Below are 18,007 nucleotides of genomic sequence, written 5' to 3' on the forward strand. Positions count from 1 at the left end.
TGTTTGTGGGCCTGCATTATTACAGTCACTGCACGGGGAGCATTATAAGCAACTAAAGAGTCTGCAGCAAAGTCATCTGATGTGGAAAATGGCTGAGGAAAGCCAGCACAGACCTTTCAGTAAACAACACAATATATGGGAACAAAATAAATAGAAAAGAAGATGGACGACGGTGTCTGAGAAAAAGAGGCATTTATGTATCCAATTCATAACTTGTCAAAAGGCAGTTGGTAGTTTTTCGGAATAGCAAACAAAAATTAAGGAGGAGGAGGGGGGGTGGGGAAGCAATCCTGCTCAATGTGAAGAATGGCGCCGGAGAAAAAAAGAATGAAGAGTGGTATGTTATTTCATAAAACTTGGCATGCACACAAACAAATAAATTAAAAAAGTTAATACTAGAACACAACAGTTGTTGGATGAAACATGAGCCGACTCAAACTGGTGCTGAACAAGCAGGAAAAAAAGGGGTTTCCGAAATGCATATATGAAGAGTGCTCTCCCATTCGTCTTCTCTGTTTGGTTTTGCAATGGAAGTAGAAAGTAGAGATTTATTGTATGGTTTTATCATATTTATGTTGCTCTTTCTCTAAAACCGGTTTTCCCCAGAGGAGCAGTTGGTCAGCTGGATGGTGGGGGGGGGGGGGGGGGGGGGGGGGGAGAGAGAGAGAGGAGAGGGGGCGGTGCTACGACACGCTGATGGCTGCACTCAGCACGGCCTGCTGCTCGGCAGGAAGTGAGGTCACTGCGGCCTGGAACTCCGCCGAGTGCTGCTGGGCGAAGTTGCGGATCAGCAGACCCAAGTGGTTCTGGGTCTCTGTGGAGGGGGGGATTAATAAGGATCAGGTCCCATTGATGTACTATAGTACTATAACTTTATATGTTCGAAAACTTTGGGTGATAATATTGAGGCAAAGGTCAAACTGCAGTAGTTTCAAAACACAAGCGAGTCATCCTGAGGTATTTGTGTTACTTTCCACGAGCTCAGTTTGAAACTCTTGATCTTAAACACAACCGCCCTCACCCGTGTCCACATCTTTGGATCCGAGCACGTGGGTGGCAGCGGCCACTATCGTCTTCATCTGGCTCACGATCTGAACAGAAACCGAACACGGAGCAGGTTCAGACATTTGAAACGCAAGCCGCGGCTGAGAGAGCTGAAAGTAGGCCGGAGCGCAAGTGGGGCAGGGTGTCCTCACCAGGCCGGGGCTGTGGGTGTACAGCATGGCCAGGCAGCTGTACACCGTCTTGTTCTCCTCCAGGTCCTCTTCCAGGGGCAGGCGTGCCACCAGGGCGGGGACCACCTGGGACAGGAGGAGGAGGAGGAGGAACAGATGCTGACGAGAACTCAGTACTGTTCACATTTTGAAAATAACAAAAGCATTTGGTTTTCCTTTTGCAAAACAACTTATTTGGGATGAAAAGTTTGTAGCAGTGCAAAGGATTGATCCTGGGTCAAATCTCGACTTCATCATAATAAACGTTGGATACGATATAAATATGGACTTTGAATGCTTAGCTTAACATGCCTGCAACTGTAAGAGAAACCAATTACTGGCTGTTTGGATTTCCGGGTAAAGTCTATCAAACATTCTGGCTACACCAAATCTGATTGTAGCTAGTGAGAGTGCTTTGTTCAAGAAAGTGAAACCATGGGACAAAAATAACAGCCCCAGAAATAAAGAAAAGAAATACGCAAAACCTTTTGATGGTGGTTATGGCCCACTGTTATACGTTTGACAACAAAACAAAACCGGAAATTCAATAAGGCTAACACGCTCTCACGATTGGAGCACTGAGAAGGCCTAGCGGGAAGAATAGCGCAGCGTACCTGCTCCAAGGGGATGACCTCCACGTTGCTGGTGATCATCCGGCACAGGGCGGCACACAGGTTGTCAATGACGCGGCGGTCATCCTCCTTGGACAGCAGGTTGGAGAACACAGACAGCATCATGGGGAAGTCGCTGTCGGACACAACGCTAAGGAACACACGGCTGTTGGAGTGGACACACACACACACACACACACAAAGTGCCTGTGTGTGTGTTAGTCACTTTTCCCCGGTATATTTACACCGTTGATATAATGTACCCCAGTGATGATTTTACACTGTAGTAACTTTTATGTAACCTGCACACACTTTCCACTTCAAGAAACGTGGTCATGCATTAGTCTAGCTTTCATCACATGCCTTCAATAGTTTCAGCCTCAATTTGATTAAAAAAAAACTCTACTAAAAGACAAAAATATCCCCCTCACACTACAACTGAATCAGTGGTCGATCCGATCCCAAACAGCCGCGTCCGCAGCGCTACCGAGGGGAGGATACGAGACGATGACGGGGCCGGCGGCCTCCGCCAGGGCGCCCAGGCCGAACACGCTGTTGTTGCGGACCTCAGAGTTGCTGTCCCTGACGCCGGCCACCAGCACGGGCAGCAGGCGGTTGGCCAGACGGCCTGCCACCGCCCGGCCCCCGCTAACCGTCACCAGGGACTGCAGCACCTCCCCCAGCGTGCCCACCGAGAAGGAGCGGTCCGCCACCGTGCACGACGCCTTCTGCAGAAATGAGGTACACGGTGAGTCATACCGGGGGGAGCTGTTAAAAAGGTGACCTATTATACCACCAGGTGTGAGTGAAAAGCTGTTTTGAAAATCTGCCTCTTCTGACATCACACGTGGGCGTGGCCACCTAGATGTGTGACGGATAGATGAGCAGCGTTTGCTACAGCCCACCGGATAGGCTGGTAGACTCATCTATACAGCATACACACCACTTGTGATGTCAGAAGAGGCCTATTTTCCAAACGGCTTGTAACGGCTAATCACACTCACGCCTGCTGGTATGATGTCACCTTTAAACATTGGAAGAAATTTTGGGAAATACCCTTTGAATAAAATCATTAATATCCAATCGATAAAGGGATCAGGATTTTTTTAGAGATCCTTTAGGTGAACTTCATTGTCCAGTCCACTCATGCCACACAGAGCTGCGCTGACTTACTGCCTTGCTCATGATGAGGGGCAGCAGGTCGTTGAGGTAGGGGAGGAAGACGTCGGCGGGCACGGCCGAGGCAAGCACCGGGATGCCCTCGCCGGCAAACTCCTGCAGCATGGCGTCGTACTCCGCCTGGAGAGAATGGGCGTCACATGGACGAGACCAAGATCCATTCAGTTTTGAACTATATGCATCGATGACGAAAAATAATAGCAATCCAAAACCAAGTCATTCCTAAAAGGAATTCAAAAGAGAGCCCACCTGTTGGTCCTCGTCTTCGGCCTCGTCACCCCCGCCATCTTGACACACGGTCTGGGTGTCAGAAGAAACACAAAGTTTAGAAAAGCATAAAGCATTTTATGGACATGACATTGTACAATAGGTCAGACAAGTAAAGTTAATTTCCTAGTAAAAGCTTCCCCTGAATTCCCCGGCCCAACTTGTAAAGAACGGTCCACATCATTGACTCTAAATGACTAATAACAGCACAGGAGTAAAGGGCAAACAGAGGTTTCCCCCGTTGGACAGAGGCCCTGTTTGACTCGACAATGTAAACCCCCTATGCATCATGGGACATAGTGCAGGAATAGATGTGCATTGCTTGTACCACTTTCACCGTGCATTATGGATTTTAAGCAGGAACAACATTTGCCCATGGACAACCTTAGAAAACAGCGAGACCCTAAAAGTACAAGTTAGTAACTAGTAACTAGTTTATTATAAAAAAAAAAAAAAAGGTCACATGTGCCCATTCGAAAATGGGAGACAAAACTGCCTGAAACCCCCAGGGCAGACAGCATCCATTCCCCCACCTTCTTCTTCAGCACGTCCCGGATGGCGTGGCTGATGTCCTGCAGGCGCCCGGGCTGCTGAAGCGCCTCCCCCTGGCAGGCCTTGACCACGCCGTTCATGGCCTCCAGCACGCTCATCACCACGTGGCGCTCCCGCTCCGAGCGCACCGTCTCCACCAGGCAGGGCAGCACCACGTCCAGCAGCTTGTGCATCGCTAAGGAAGGGAACCATGGTCATGGGTTGGGATTTTAATGTCGGTTTAGCTCAGGTGGAGGCAGAGCGGGTTTGGCTTCTAACGGGACGGTTGCTGGTTCGATTCCCCGGCTCCTCCTAGTTGGGTGTCGAGGTGTCCCTGAGCAGGACACCTCCCTTGTATTGCTCCCGGCGAGCTGGCTTTCATCTTGCCTGTGTGACTCCGTCGTCACTTTGTGAATGGTTGCAAGTCACTTTGGATAAAAGCGTCTTCTAAATACCCTCAATTAAAAATATAAATTGTTTTATTCAACAAGCAAAAAAAAATGTATGAACCTTACATTTTTCACCGCTAGGGCTTCACTACATGGTTGTGTTCTCTTTAAACAACCTTCTGCAGCACTATAACTTCCATTGAACGTCGTTAGGCTTGTTCTCAGTGTAACATTTAAGTCACTTTTGAGGAAGGGGTGTCCTAAATAACAACGCTTTTTCCACATGTTTTAAGTTGCAAGTTGGGAAGAGGTAAACCTCTCCCAAAAACAGTCAGCAGTTAAGTTTAAAGGCTTTCGAGGAAACAACTTCCCTTGAATGGCCAAAACTGAGTCCTTGGCCTAATCGCATCCGAACACACCTCTGATGACCTTGGCCTGCAAGGCTACACCCTGCCCCACCAAAACCACGACGGTGCAGTCTGCGCCGGCAGAATAGATATGCTGCATCGCAGGGATTAACAGAGGGGGACGGGTGAATAGAGAGGGGATGGGGTGAGGGGGAGGGTGGGTGAATGGGGAGGGGATGGGGTGAGGGTGGGTGAATAGGGAGGGTTTGGGTTGAGCGTGGGTGAATAGGGAGGGGATAGGGGGGAGGCTGGGTGACTAGGGAGGGGATGGGGTGAGGGTTGGTGGATGGGGTGAGGGTGGGTGAATAGGGAGGGGATTGGGCTGGGTAAGGGTGGCTGAATGGGGCGTGGAGGGGGAGGGGGAGGGTGAATGGGGTCGGGGTGGGGGGCGGCTCTGTACCCTGGTGGTTGGCCTCGCTGGGGGTCTCCTTCCACACTTTGTGCTGAGCGCGACAGAACTGGCCCATGGCTCCGAACGCTGCACGCCTCACATCCTCGTGGGGGAACTGGGGAAGGAGAGAGAGCGTGAGAGGTGCGTGTTAGTGTGGACTGGATTTGGATAGCAAAAGATAGAGCCAAGAGCTCTCATTAAATATGCAGAGACAGGTGGAGGGGCGTGGACACCCAAGGGAAGAGTATTTTGTGCCTTTTCATCAGAAAAGACAAGTACATCCCTCCCTTCCTCCCTCCCTCCCTCCCTCCCTCCCTCCCTCGGGCCGTTTAGCCCCCGGCAGGTGGTTGTGTATGGGGGACTGACCTCCTTCATGTCGTAGACCTGCTGGAAGCAGGTCTCCAGGTAGGGCTGGAAGGCCGCGCTGACAGGGGCGGAAAATACAAATGTTAGTGTTGACCTTGACCAGAGGGGCAATGCTCCGATAGCTTTTGGAATATTATCTTACAGAATGGGACCAGTTGCAAATGATTGTGCGCGTTTCATTTAAAATCAACAAAAAGACACTGCATGATGTTATTTTCAACAATACAATTTCGATGGTGGTTTTTCAAATTGTTAACTCATCAACAGCCGACTTGACTTCTGCAAAAGGTCCCTCTTGCTGAGCCTCGGGGCATTCCTGAGGCTCATCCATCATAGCGGGGGGCCACATAGCGCCGTGTTCTGCGTGTGAGCTCACCCCGTGTTGAAGGCGATCTCCCCCAGAGCGTCGCAGGCGTCCTCCTTCTCGTCGATGAAGGCGTTCTCCACGCTGAACCTGGGGACGAGACGGCCGTCGTTATAGACTCGTTCAAAGAGGACGTCTGAGCGCCGTGTGCGTCGCGGAGGGCCCGCCTCTGTCTCCGCCTACCCGGCGATGTCGTGCAGGTCGATCTGCTCCTCGTCCGTCAAGATGGCGTCTCCGTCTTTCTCGATTTCGTCGTCGTCGTCGTCGTCTTCGTCCAGGAGGACGAAGGTCTTGTCCTCCTCCAGGTGTGTCTGAGAGACAAGGAAGTGTTTTAGTTTAACACTTAAAGCTTGGGTGGGAGGTTTATTCTAGGAGCATGTTCTATCCTATTTGTTGAAATTCTCTTCGCAACCCGACAGCAATCAATAAATCCGATGGCTAAACGACTAAAAACACTAAAATAATGAATAAAATGTATGACTGACTAAAATCTCCCCTGTAATAAGCAATCCGTTCATTTCATAAGGTGCTTTAAATAGATGAGGTGCTACCGTCACTCCTTCTGTCGACTTGAGCCCCATCAGCATGACGGTGGTGATGGAGTCGAGGTGAGGGGTCAGGCAGTCTGGGCTGACGGTGGACACAGCAGAGTACAGGCTGTACCTGCAATACAGAGACACAGAGTTAGAGAGACAGACAGAGTTAGAGAGAGAGACGGACAGAGACAGAGAGAGAGTCACAGAGTTAGAGAGAGAGACGGACAGAGACAGAGCGAGAGAGCGGGAGAGTGGAACAGAGACGGAGAGAGAAAGAGAGGGACAGAGAGAGGAATAGGGAGAGAGAAAATGAAGAGCTAGGATTGGGGACGTGTTCTGGATGACTGGGCAGCTACCCCTGGACGGGTCGAGGCAGAGGAACGTACGTGCAGCGGCGCAGGTCCGGGTCGTCGATGGTGTTGCTGAGGTTGAGGCCGAGCTGAACGCACTCGGCGGCCAGCGGACCGAACACGTCCTTGCCAATGGTGCGAGCCAGCACGGACAGGGTGTCTGCAGAACCCCACAAGCAAGAGGGTCAGCCACCTTTACGCGGCCGGGGTCATCGTAGGACTGACGCGGGTCAAGACGCTCATTACGCATGCGGCGCTTTTATGTTCCGGGGGACGTTTAGTAGACTTGATCGTCACTTGTTTAGTCTACTACCCGTAGCTGGTACAATAAAGTGGTGGACTCATAGTTAGGGGCCCTGTGTTCATCACATGGGTCGATAAGGGTCTGTTTGAGAGCCTTCATACTTCTAGATGCCCCAAAAATATACATGGTCCTTTTCCATCATCACCAGTTATAGCAGGACGGGTAGGCTGAGGATTTAGACCAGTTATTCACCCCCACTCGTTTTTCCCTATCAATGACTTTGGCCTTTTGCGACTACAACCGCTAAAGTCATTCAAAAGAACACATCACGATACAAGGAAGCTACGCCCGTTCCATGACAAGGGATGTGCTCCGTGTGCTGTGCAACGGGCCACGTACCGAGGGCCTGGGTCTGCAGGGCCCGCATCTCCTCCGTGGTGGCCGTGAGGAAGCCCTTCAGGCTCTCGATGACCGGGGGGAAGTAGGGAACCAGGAGCTCCTTGGCCGCGTTGGCTGGAACACGGGACAGAAAGCAACCACATAAAAGGTCACACAGGGATACCGCCCAGAGAACATAAAGAATGGACCAAGACCAAAACATGAGCTAAACGAGCTAAAAGACCCAAGTATTACCTAATTTCAAAAGATTGTTTCAAATAAATAATAGCTTCCTTTAAAACGTTGAGGGGGTGGGCTTGATGGCTTAACCTGTCGGTTAACGCTAACCACATAGGCAGGACACCTTGTAGAGGCCCTTGGTTCGATTCACATCTTTGATGCTATGCTCCATGCCCTTCCCCCTCTCAGTCAATCCACTTCCCCGTCTCTACTTACCTCCCTGTAGATAACGGCCACGAGAAAACCCATAGAAAAATGAAAAAGAGCCACACATCCTACGAGTGGCATCCTCTAGGAACTGACCTATGGCACCGATGGCGGACACGGCCAGCTCTTTGATCTTGAGCTCCTCTGCGTTGTGCAGGGCCGAGAGCATGGTCTCCATCAGGGTGGGCAGATAGGGGGCGATCTCCTCGCCTGTCAGGACGGACAGAACAGTGTCAACCGGAACATAAGGGACCTACTCTATTAGACCGAGGACATCAGCAGGGGCCACGGGCGCCACTACACGGGCGTCTCACCCAGGTTCTCCATGAAGTTCTCCAGGGCGTAGAAGGCCTTGGTGACGTGGCCCACCTTGGCCTGGTTCAGGCAGGACATGTACCCCAGCAGCAGGGGCATCAACTCGCTGCAGTACTTGCTCACCTCGGGCTTGGGGACAAAATGACGATGCAACGTTACTTCCTTAGAAACAGATTGCATTGCCGATAAAGAATCCAGCCAACACCAACACATGCTCCGGCAATAAGGGCTATATTTAGGTATTGTGTGATTTCATCAACCTGACACTCATTTAGTAACTTGCCTCCGATTATCTATAATTTATTTTAAATAGCTTCCTCTGAATTCTCACCACGTTGTAAACTAAATAACCTTGACTTTGGCGATGTGACAGTTACGTATTCCGTGTATAAACTAACATCTCGATCAATAGACACTCCTTCACGTTCCCCCCTGGTAGTACTTAACACGGCCATGGCTGACCTGCAAGTGTTCAGAGAACTGTCCCAGGGCAAAGAGGCCGGCACTGCGCACGACCTGGTTACTATCGGACAGACTCTGGCACACTGTCTGGAGCATCGAGGACAGCAGCCTAGCAACAGACACACACACAAACAGACACGAGAAAATCGGCATCAATGTTGATCCACTTTGTTCAGTGATATGAAGAGAGTGGCTCCATTTGGGTTCAGGTGTCGTAGATGATCATACGTCCCGGAGTGTATGAGGCTAGAGGTTCTACGGAGCTATAGGGACTCACTTGGTGCGTATGTGGTCCGCACAACCCTCAGCCAGGACAGCCAGGCACATGAGACCCCCCTTCCTCTCATAGGGGTTTCCACTGGAGAGACAGGCCTGGGCCAGTGGCATCTGTCACACACACACACACACACACACACACACACACACACACACACACACACACACACACACACACACACACACACACACACACACACACACACACACACACACACACACACACACACGTTCAATCAAGGGGAGGGGGGATTAGCTACTAGACCAGTCGACCCACAGCTGAGGTAAACTATAGGAAGCAATGCACTCAATATACAATGAAGGCATTTAGAGAATTAGCATGAGTCACATGTGACGAGGACTCAGCTCAACAGCTGAGGGGCGGTGACGACTTACCAGCTGCTGGAACAGCTTCTCCGGGGGCATGTGGAGGGCCATGGTGTCGATGACCTGGAAACACACACACACACACACACACACACACACACACACACACACACACACACACACACACACACACACACACACACACACACACACACCTCGTTAACATCCTTAACTTACTGACTGAAGCAGGGATAGTGGGCGAGTGCGGAGGGGGGTCCACTCCTCACCTGAGCGGCATAGTGCTTGGGGCTCTCGCTGTCGGAGCCGTCCCCGCTGTCGTTCTCGTCGTCCTCGGGGTCCTCCTCGCCAGGTGGGGGCGCCGCACTGAGCACGGGGAAGATGCCCTGCAGGATGGGGCTGAGGAGCTTGTGCTTCAGCACCGTCTGCAGGGGGGTGGGAGGAAGGGAGGGAGGGAGGGAGGGGTTCACTCTCAGGCTTCAGGCTGCTCCACACTACCATAGATGGAGACATGGTATTTGTCAAACAAATATATATTTATTTTTTTACAGTTTTGCCTGAATCATTTTCTGAAAATGTTATTAAAAAATGGACTATGGAGAATAATTCAATGATGATCAAAACTAACAAAAAATGTAAGTAATATGGCTGCTTAAAGAGAAAAGGCTATCAGAATAAACAAATGTGTGGGGTGCAATAAAAAACTAATAATCCTCAGCGACAACACTGCAAAGCACTTTTACACAACAAAGACACACAGGCCGACCCTCCCCCCGGCCGTGCGCTCACCTTGCTCTTCAGGCGGATGAGGAATGCGATGCAGGAGAGGGCCTTGACGCGCAGGGAGTCGCTCAGGGTGGTGTCTGTGCTCACCTGGTAGGGAGAGGACAACATGCGTTATCAAGGCGAGATGGAAGACCACAACACCACGTCTGGACCACTGGTTGAGCGGAGTGAGCCGTTGCTCACCTCCAAGCAGAAGTGGACGATTTCCACGATATGCGGGACGATGATGGACACCTCACTCTCCATCAGCTCGTCAAAGATTTCCATGGCCTCGCTGGCTTGGTCCTGCACACACACACACACACACAAACACAGGTATTATTTCAACCCTGGCAGCATGTGGTTTGATTAATTGCATGTGGTTAATTTAACACACACACACACACACACACACACACACACACACACACACACACACACACACACACACACACACACACACAGCCTACCTGATCGGCCTTGATAAGGTGTTTCAGTGCGATGATCATTTTTGGGATAAGGGAGCGCATCAGGTTCTGGAAGGCAACGGACAATCACTCAAATCAACACAGAGTAGCCATTTTAGATTGGTATTTTTCCTTCATAGGAGGGTTATCTGACTCAGACACAGAAACAGATAAGCACTAGAACATAATAGAAATACTAAAGAATACCAAACAACAACTAAGCTTGGTTAAACATAAAAGGAGCTTCATTTAAACTTTATTTGACATGGGAGGGTAATAAAAAACGAATTGCCATGTACAACAGGGGCCAGGCAAGCAGCAGCAGCCGCCGCCGGAGTGGAAAGGAGGCGTCAATCTCAGCCGTTGCGAGCGTCTCACCATCTCCTCAGAGCCCACGTAGGCGGTGATGGCGGTGAGGGTGAGGATGCAGTAGTACAGGCACGCTGGGTTCTCCAGGTCCTGCTGCAGAACGTCCCCAAACAGCTGCAGCAGCTGGTGGTAGTGGGGCTTGAAGGGCTCCGGGTTGGACTCCACCACTTTGCTCAGTAGCAGCAAGCCAACCTGGGAAGAGGGGGAGAGGGTTGGCGAGAGTCGCTGGACTCAAATTAAAAGCATTCAATCAGTGATTCTTATCTCTTCGATAGTTATGGTACTTTTTTCAAAAAAATCTAAACCACATTAATGATTGTCATGTCCTTTGATAGTTATCTTTTTCTGTAGTGTTATTACGGTATTGACTTTTGTTTTGATTAAAAACGTTACAAAAATGAATCACAAAAATCATGGATTCATATCTCCTTTGATAATCATCATCACTCATTCTCCACAACGAAAACATTCCCATCTTTATTTGGAAGGAAATCATATACGGCTTGTACATTCATCATGGGAAAGGTTTCAAAGGACTTGAAGTACTGTACAAAACGTAATCCACGTAAATATACTGTCATGTAGGCTAATGAAACAGACTGTGGCAGTAAACATAATAACCTCTCCCCATAAAAAATATAATTACACAATGAATTACTAAACAATGTCACAAGAACATTAATACTAAACATAATCCTTTACAGTTCAATGCTCCTATGCTTCCAAAATGGAGGAAGCCATTGCAATGGGAGGCTCCGTTGTGACAGGTTCCCTACCTGTCTGTCCTGGGGGTTGTTGCTCTTGGTGGACTGGTTGAGGAGCTCCAGGAGGGCGGGCCAGCGGTCGGGGGTCTCGTGCTTCACCATCACCGCGCTCAGTTGGGAGAGCGAGTGACGCACAGTGTGGCTGCAAAAGAACGCAGGGAAGAAGAGCTCACCAAACAGGCTTCCATTCCTCGTTCACGTGCAGGGAGATGCGTCGGGCATGTGAAGTCATGCAATGGTGTGTGTACGTGTATGTCTGTCTGCCTGCTGCTTTGCATGAAAATATCAGAAATAAGCAGTCTTGGTTATGTGATTAGGGTTTCTGTCATAATATGGGTTTTGTATGCGACTCACTCTGATTCCTGGGTGAAGGCTTGCAGCACCACCACCTTAAGGCTGTGTAATTCAATGGAAAATGTTAATGACATTGAAGAGGGTCTTTATGGTAAATACTGGGGTGTGTCAGTACACAGAACGGCTCATGAGTCTACCTTTCTCTGTGATCAGGGCTTATCTTCTTCCAGTGCTTCTTCACCCTCATCCTCAGCATCACTGCAGCTGACTGGCGAATCTATTCAAGGTTTTAAGTTTAAAATGGAGCCAATATCTATGGCATCCCAGAGACTATGGGATATAAAATCGGGGGGGGGGGGCACATTTAAATACAGATTTGACACACACCTCCCTCCCACCCATTAGGTTACATTAATTTGTAATGACATTATATGGACTGCATTAAAGATAGTGCTTTATCGTTGTCTCTTTCTTAAACACACAATACCTGATGGTTCTGGGAAGTGGTCATGACAGCACACAGGGCTGGGATAATTGCCGGGTCTTTGAAAGCCAGCTTCAACTGGGCTGTGGCCTGTTGAAGGGACAAAACGGATCAACACGTTGACAATAACGATGAGGAAGAGCAGACGGCAGATGTAAAAAGATCACGTATTCTCATCGACCATATGTTTGACAATCTGTCCTGTTTTCACATGGCACCATGACAAAATCTGCCCAGTTTTCACATGGCACGATGACAACTGGTTGCCAGTGCCACTGTCACCGTGAAACATTCACCACCACTAACTACACAGAGCGTAGTATCTTTACCTGCTGAATAACTGCATTGTCAGGCTGTGTCAGCTGCAACAGAATTTGCTCCAGTTCCTCTGACATCTTGGCACCTAAGTTAGGATTTTCCCTTCGTTGAATGTCGGAGTGGGGTTTCAAAAGTTGGGAGGAAGGGAGGGTTCTCCTTTCCTTCACTTAGATATTAGCGACGTGTCGGACAAATATTGTAAAACCGGACAAGATATGTGAAGTGAACACGTTGTCACTCGCTAACCGGCAGCCTCACTGCGTAACGACAAGTGTGCCGATGGATATGATCGATATTTCGTAAGCCGGTAGGGAGAAAGACCGAATCGGTAGTGGTTGAGATTCAAGTCGTGACATTCAATCTGGATCATTTCATCCAGTCGCCTCCACGCGGGGCAGAACCAGCGATGGGGCAGCAGCAGTACCATGTGAGTTCACTTGTTAAAGGGACCGCGCATTATTTCAGCGGTTGGTGGAACTGCACAGCGCCTGCAGTTGGAAGGGAGGGCACCGTACACGTTGCAGACCATAACAGAAACGCAGTCTCTGCAGCCCTACATCTCCAATTATGCTCTAATTTATTATTTCACGTGTCCGCAATCACGCACGCACGCACACACACACACACACACACACACACACACACACACACACACACACACACACACACACACACACACACACACACACACACATAGCAAAACGACATCCACGTTTCATTTTGCAGTGTATACAAGTCTATTATTTCTTATATTTCTATGTTCTGATTTATCTTACTATTCATCATTTGTACGTTTTCTCATTATGTATGTACTGCTGTCATTTCCCTGAACATTGTACTTGGTTAGCATAAGTATAAGCCAAATAAAGTTTGGCCGGTGAGGTTGGTGCTCAATTCAACCTTCAAAGACATTTTTATTGGGAGCATTTTAGATGTCTCTGTGAAAATTTATTCAAATTGAAAAACAGATCATCTAGTGACTAGTCCATCAACCCTTGATCCCTTGAAGGCACCTCTAAAAGCCACTCAGGGTGGAATGTAACCTTTCTTTGTGTGCATCAACCAGGCCTCAGATGATCAGCAATCCCTCCATCAACCAAATGGCCTCAACCTCCAATAAGCTCTCATCTGCATCTGAGACGACATCTCCATGATAATGCACCGCACAAACGTTGTGTTCCCCCGCCCAAAACCACAGCCTCTGACATCACCCCTCTTATCTCACCCACCTAGCCCTGTACTCCTTATCTCTTCAATTCTATCCATTTCAAATCAGTTCAATTCTATTTGTATAGCCCTTTATCACAGGAACAGAATTGTAGGGCTTCACAGGCAATATATGTATGATACCCCCCTGACCCTAGCCTCCCAGAGGGCAAGAAAAAAACTCCCTTAATTAGCTAGAATTAGGAAGACATTTTGAGAAGGAAAGCAGAAGGAACTCCTTCCAGGGATGATCAGGAGTGCAATGGGTGCATTAATTGACATATATACATAAAGGCAGAAAAAACATGGCCAGTTAACCATAAGAACAGACCAGTTATTCAGCTTTGGCAACTGCGATCTTGCTTGTTTACTCAGAACCACAGCATGTCCATCAGTAGAACATTGGTAATGCAAATGCTGCAATTAGGGCACACCATCTCCCATAGCTCTCCCTAACTGAATCATTACCATGTCAAAGTACAGCACAGCACGCAGAGCATATCATCGGCTAGGATGACAACACAGGGCCTAATCTAAGTCAGCTTTATTTATTTGTTTTAGGTTATTTCAGAAGCAGCACACCAGATTTACACAGAATTGGATGTACTTGCAAGAAAGTAACATGGAGTAACCGACTGAAAGCCACCTCGACAAAGTAACTGTTTACATGCAGGCTTACCCGATTACACAATGGCGCTTAGATTATCAGTTACAGACAGATATGCTGTGGATGTTGTAACTGCCATACCGCATCACATCAAACAAGGTTCTGAATCACTCAAATTTGACTTCTACCATGCATGGAGCATTGGTGGAATTTGTATCAGAAGGAATTGAATCAAATATAAAAATGCCATGACCTTACTTAAATTGTAGTGAGAGATATTTTAGATAATCCCAACCATAGCATAAACTGTGGAGGATCCATCACACCATTGAAGATGGTATGGTATTTGTCTGAAAGATGCACTAAATCATTGAATAAGATAATCACAAATAGAAAAAATTAACATAGGTGGTTTAAGTTAGGTCAAATAGAATAAGGCCACACTTATTTAGTATTTGTATAACCCTATCTATCAATCTATCTTCATTTATCCTTGTTTTATTTAAGATTATTTTATGCATTCATACATTTAATATTATTTAACTCTTACAAAGTTGACCAATTATTTACTTTGTTTGACTTCAAGAACTATGCATTTGGAAGTTGAGGTGAGGGGCTAGGTCTAATTGTCGTGGATTGTGACGAAGGTAATCTGATTGGCTGTTATCAAATCAAGCACACCTCCACGCACCTTTGAATAAAAGCCCCACAAGAATGTCACATCAGAGTCCCAATATCGTCAGAAGTGAAGTACAGGCCATGCCGGCGATTGATCAGTGGTTTTAAGGACACTTAAAATAATCAAAAAATATTTTGTTGCTGCTGTTTTTTTAGAACCTTTTTTAATCCTTTTTAACAGAATGGCAGAGTGGAAGACTCAACTGAGTTACAATTACAATCCACCATACCACCACGCATATGCCTACGGTATCGTGTACCAAGCCGGGTCGGAGCAAACCCAAGGCACACTTCCGAGTTGGGCGGACCACGGAGTTGCCGAGCTCGGAAGCTACAACGCCGTGGTCCCCCAAAGCTACTACTCCACTACGGCCAGGCCTCGAGAGGAATCGCCGCCGAGGAGCCCGGAGCAAAGCGTTTTGAACCTCCACGGACACTACCAGAGTTCGGGGGTTGTCTACCTCGGCGGTTCGCAGAACAGTCGTGTTGGTTTTCCGGGGCAACCCCAATCAACTTATGACCCCATCGTAATCGACGACGGCGGCGGTCGTGCAAGAAGCGGCACGCCGACCAGTGACTCGGAGGCGCACACTTCGCCCGGTATGTAGAACCGCCAGAGAACGGTATCTTACTAACGTTATTAAATGCGGTACCCAGTTGGGTGGTGCAAGATCTATTTTTAATAATGCAATTTAATGGCTTACATTTTCTGCTGCCTCGTTTACGATTATTTCCCGTATGAGTATCGCCAACGAAGTACAATCCGAGGCCATATTGGATTAGTTTTTCCGAATATCCCGCCAACCAGCTCCGATGTTAAAGTAGATGTGGCGACATCTGCTGGTATAATATGATATTGCACCCATCGTTTTTGCACTGTAGAGCGTTCTTTTAGGACAAAACTGTTTTACGTTTTTGTCACCTTCAGTATGCACACCGTTGGGAATGTTTTGCATCAAAATGCACACTATCGACCATTGCTTATATTTATTTTTGACCTACTCAGACTCGTGGAGTTCACCTAGTAGCAGAGAAGAGGGCCTCCCCCAGACAGACCCTACTGCCTGGATAAAGAAGGAATTGGACCATGACCCTGAAACGGGTAGCCCCAACACAACCCATGATCTTTCCTCTATTCTGGAGGAGCCGCAAAGCTTCGACGCTGTGGAAGATGAGGACCCAAACACTTCCGGCTCCCCTGTGGCCACATCTAAAACCACCCCGAAGACGCGACGCACGACCTTCGGCCGGGGGAAGCGCCGCACCGCGTTCTCCGAAGAACAGATGAACGCCCTGGTCCAGCGTTTCAGTGCACAGAGGTACCTCACCCCTGCAGAGATGAAGAACCTGGCAGCCCAATCGGGACTCACTTATAAGCAGGTAGAGCAATGATTCACTTAGAAATTTTTATTTGGGTGACTCTCACGCACAAAGACTAAGTGCTGGTTTGTGTGTGTTCAGGTGAAGACCTGGTTTCAGAATCGTAGGATGAAGCTGAGGAGACATCAGAAGGACACGAGCTGGGTGTCTGAGCACTACAATGCCAAGAAGGCTGTCGACGTCAACCCCGGCCCAGCCGTTTACCCAAACATGGCCCCTCTGCTACAGCAAGTAAGTTGCAGCTCAGTGACGCTACCATCATCATAATAATAATAATAATAATAATACATTTAATTTAGAGGCGCCTTTCAAGACACCCAAGGTCACCTTACAGAGCATATAGTCATCATAAATTGTTTAAAAAAAACAAGACATTGTGGAAAAAATAAATAAATAAACATAAAAAATAAATGAAACAAAAACAAGACAAAACAAAGTGGCCCAGTGAAAGTCAAGTAGACACTGGAGGATATTATTTGAATATTCCTCTTGTCCCATCCATCATGGTTCCTGTGGTCGGTGACAGAGAATCTTCCGGTGTGGACATAGAGTATTGCGTCTAAATTGGAGGCCCGACCCTAGACTGGTGGTGGCCTTAAAGGCATGACGCTACATATAACCCCTGCTGCGCGTTGACTCAATGTGTATGTATAGTTGTGTATGTACACTAGCCTAATATATACATGTTCTCTTCACTACACCCAAGTATCAAGGAGACGCCCGGAGCCACCTCCAGGAGCAGTACACCCAACATATGATGGAGGCGGGAGGCGTCTACAAGAACACCGCGCCCCAGAATCTGGCCTACTACCTGGCTGCCATGGGCGCGGCCGGCACGGCGAGCTACCACGGGTCTTGGTCCACCGGGGGCCCCCGCACAAATCCCCTTCCCTCGAGGCCCGAGGGCCATGGCTGGCCCATGGCCCCGTCCGCCCACCAGCAACAGCAGTACGACTACAGCAACCCCAGCGCCTACAGCGCGTCCGGCCCTCTGGCCACCGGCGCCGACTCCACTGCGAACAGCGACGGCAGGCTCGACTGTCCGCTGCATATGGCCCTGGGACAAAGCACAGACAACCACCTTCCAGGCACGGGAATCTGTTGACCTTGTGATTGATTTTACATATATTTTATTGGGTAATGTTTATGGCGGATTCTACTTCTTCTCCCCAATACCCCATAGCGACCCTCAACACTTTTAGGAAATGCCTCGTGGTTTTTTTGGTTACTCGCAGAAACCATTTGCGAAGAAGGCCTGGTGTACATATACCTAGTTTATACTCTATACTGTTCTTCAGCGGTTTTATCTTCCTGTGTCCCTTGTCCGAAGTTCTATTTTTATATTGAGTATTTAATGTACATTGTGGGGGTTGCTTGTTTTTGCGCTTGGGGTGACAAATGCGGTAAAAAGCCCTTTACAGGTCTTATCATGAATTGGGTGTTTCTATGATTGTATACCACTATTTTGGCTTTTTTTTTTTTTTGTGAACAGTCTGAAATCAACTGTTGCACCTCCTGTAAACACGTAAGTGGTGTTGTTTTTGGAATAAACACTGGTTCTTAATTGCTACCATAATTGTAATTTTCATCTCCTGTGATTTAT

At 48.4% G+C, this 18,007-nt stretch overlaps 2 protein-coding genes across 2 annotated transcripts; one reads left to right on the forward strand and one right to left on the reverse strand.

The window, feature by feature from the left end:
* Positions 1–175: 175 nt before the first annotated feature.
* Positions 176–12,962, reverse strand: ipo4 (importin 4). Its single transcript, XM_030349380.1, has 30 exons — positions 12,545–12,962; positions 12,219–12,305; positions 11,929–12,008; positions 11,792–11,833; positions 11,450–11,579; positions 10,683–10,865; positions 10,308–10,373; positions 10,042–10,143; positions 9,862–9,945; positions 9,342–9,497; positions 9,124–9,177; positions 8,729–8,838; positions 8,452–8,560; positions 7,989–8,118; positions 7,771–7,884; positions 7,249–7,362; positions 6,642–6,765; positions 6,271–6,382; positions 5,903–6,030; positions 5,732–5,809; positions 5,356–5,413; positions 4,999–5,104; positions 3,805–3,998; positions 3,254–3,304; positions 2,999–3,124; positions 2,327–2,553; positions 1,829–1,961; positions 1,197–1,301; positions 1,022–1,091; positions 176–814 (listed from the first exon to the last, which is right to left on the reverse strand). Exons 1-30 carry the CDS (start codon positions 12,608–12,610, stop codon positions 684–686), a joined length of 3,270 nt encoding a protein of 1,089 aa, XP_030205240.1. The 5' UTR covers positions 12,611–12,962; the 3' UTR covers positions 176–683.
* Positions 12,963–15,056: 2,094 nt separating this feature from the next.
* nanog (nanog homeobox) lies at positions 15,057–17,986 on the forward strand. Its single transcript, XM_030348321.1, has 4 exons — positions 15,057–15,624; positions 16,031–16,404; positions 16,486–16,635; positions 17,111–17,986. The coding sequence occupies exons 1-4, from the start codon at positions 15,207–15,209 to the stop codon at positions 17,507–17,509; spliced, it is 1,341 nt and encodes a 446-aa protein (XP_030204181.1). The 5' UTR covers positions 15,057–15,206; the 3' UTR covers positions 17,510–17,986.
* The last annotated feature ends 21 nt before the right edge of the window (positions 17,987–18,007 follow it).

The sequence above is a fragment of the Gadus morhua genome, chromosome 23 (assembly GCF_902167405.1).
Source record: "Gadus morhua chromosome 23, gadMor3.0, whole genome shotgun sequence".
Classification (NCBI taxonomy): domain Eukaryota; kingdom Metazoa; phylum Chordata; class Actinopteri; order Gadiformes; family Gadidae; genus Gadus; species Gadus morhua.

Bases quoted from the DNA above. Each gene is read 5' to 3' on its own strand.
- ipo4 (XM_030349380.1), bottom strand. From the start codon at position 12,610: ATGTCAGAGGAACTGGAGCAAATTCTGTTGCAGCTGACACAGCCTGAC. The intron at 11,580-11,791 runs GTGAGTCGCATA...GTTCTTTTGCAG, and splicing joins GCCTTCACCCAGGAATCAGA to CCACACTGTGCGTCACTCGC. The intron at 5,810-5,902 runs GTAGGCGGAGAC...TCTCGTCCCCAG, and splicing joins GACCTGCACGACATCGCCGG to GTTCAGCGTGGAGAACGCCT.
- nanog (XM_030348321.1), top strand. From the start codon at position 15,207: ATGGCAGAGTGGAAGACTCAACTGAGTTACAATTACAATCCACCATAC. The intron at 15,625-16,030 runs GTATGTAGAACC...TGACCTACTCAG, and splicing joins GGAGGCGCACACTTCGCCCG to ACTCGTGGAGTTCACCTAGT. The intron at 16,636-17,110 runs GTAAGTTGCAGC...ACTACACCCAAG, and splicing joins TGGCCCCTCTGCTACAGCAA to TATCAAGGAGACGCCCGGAG.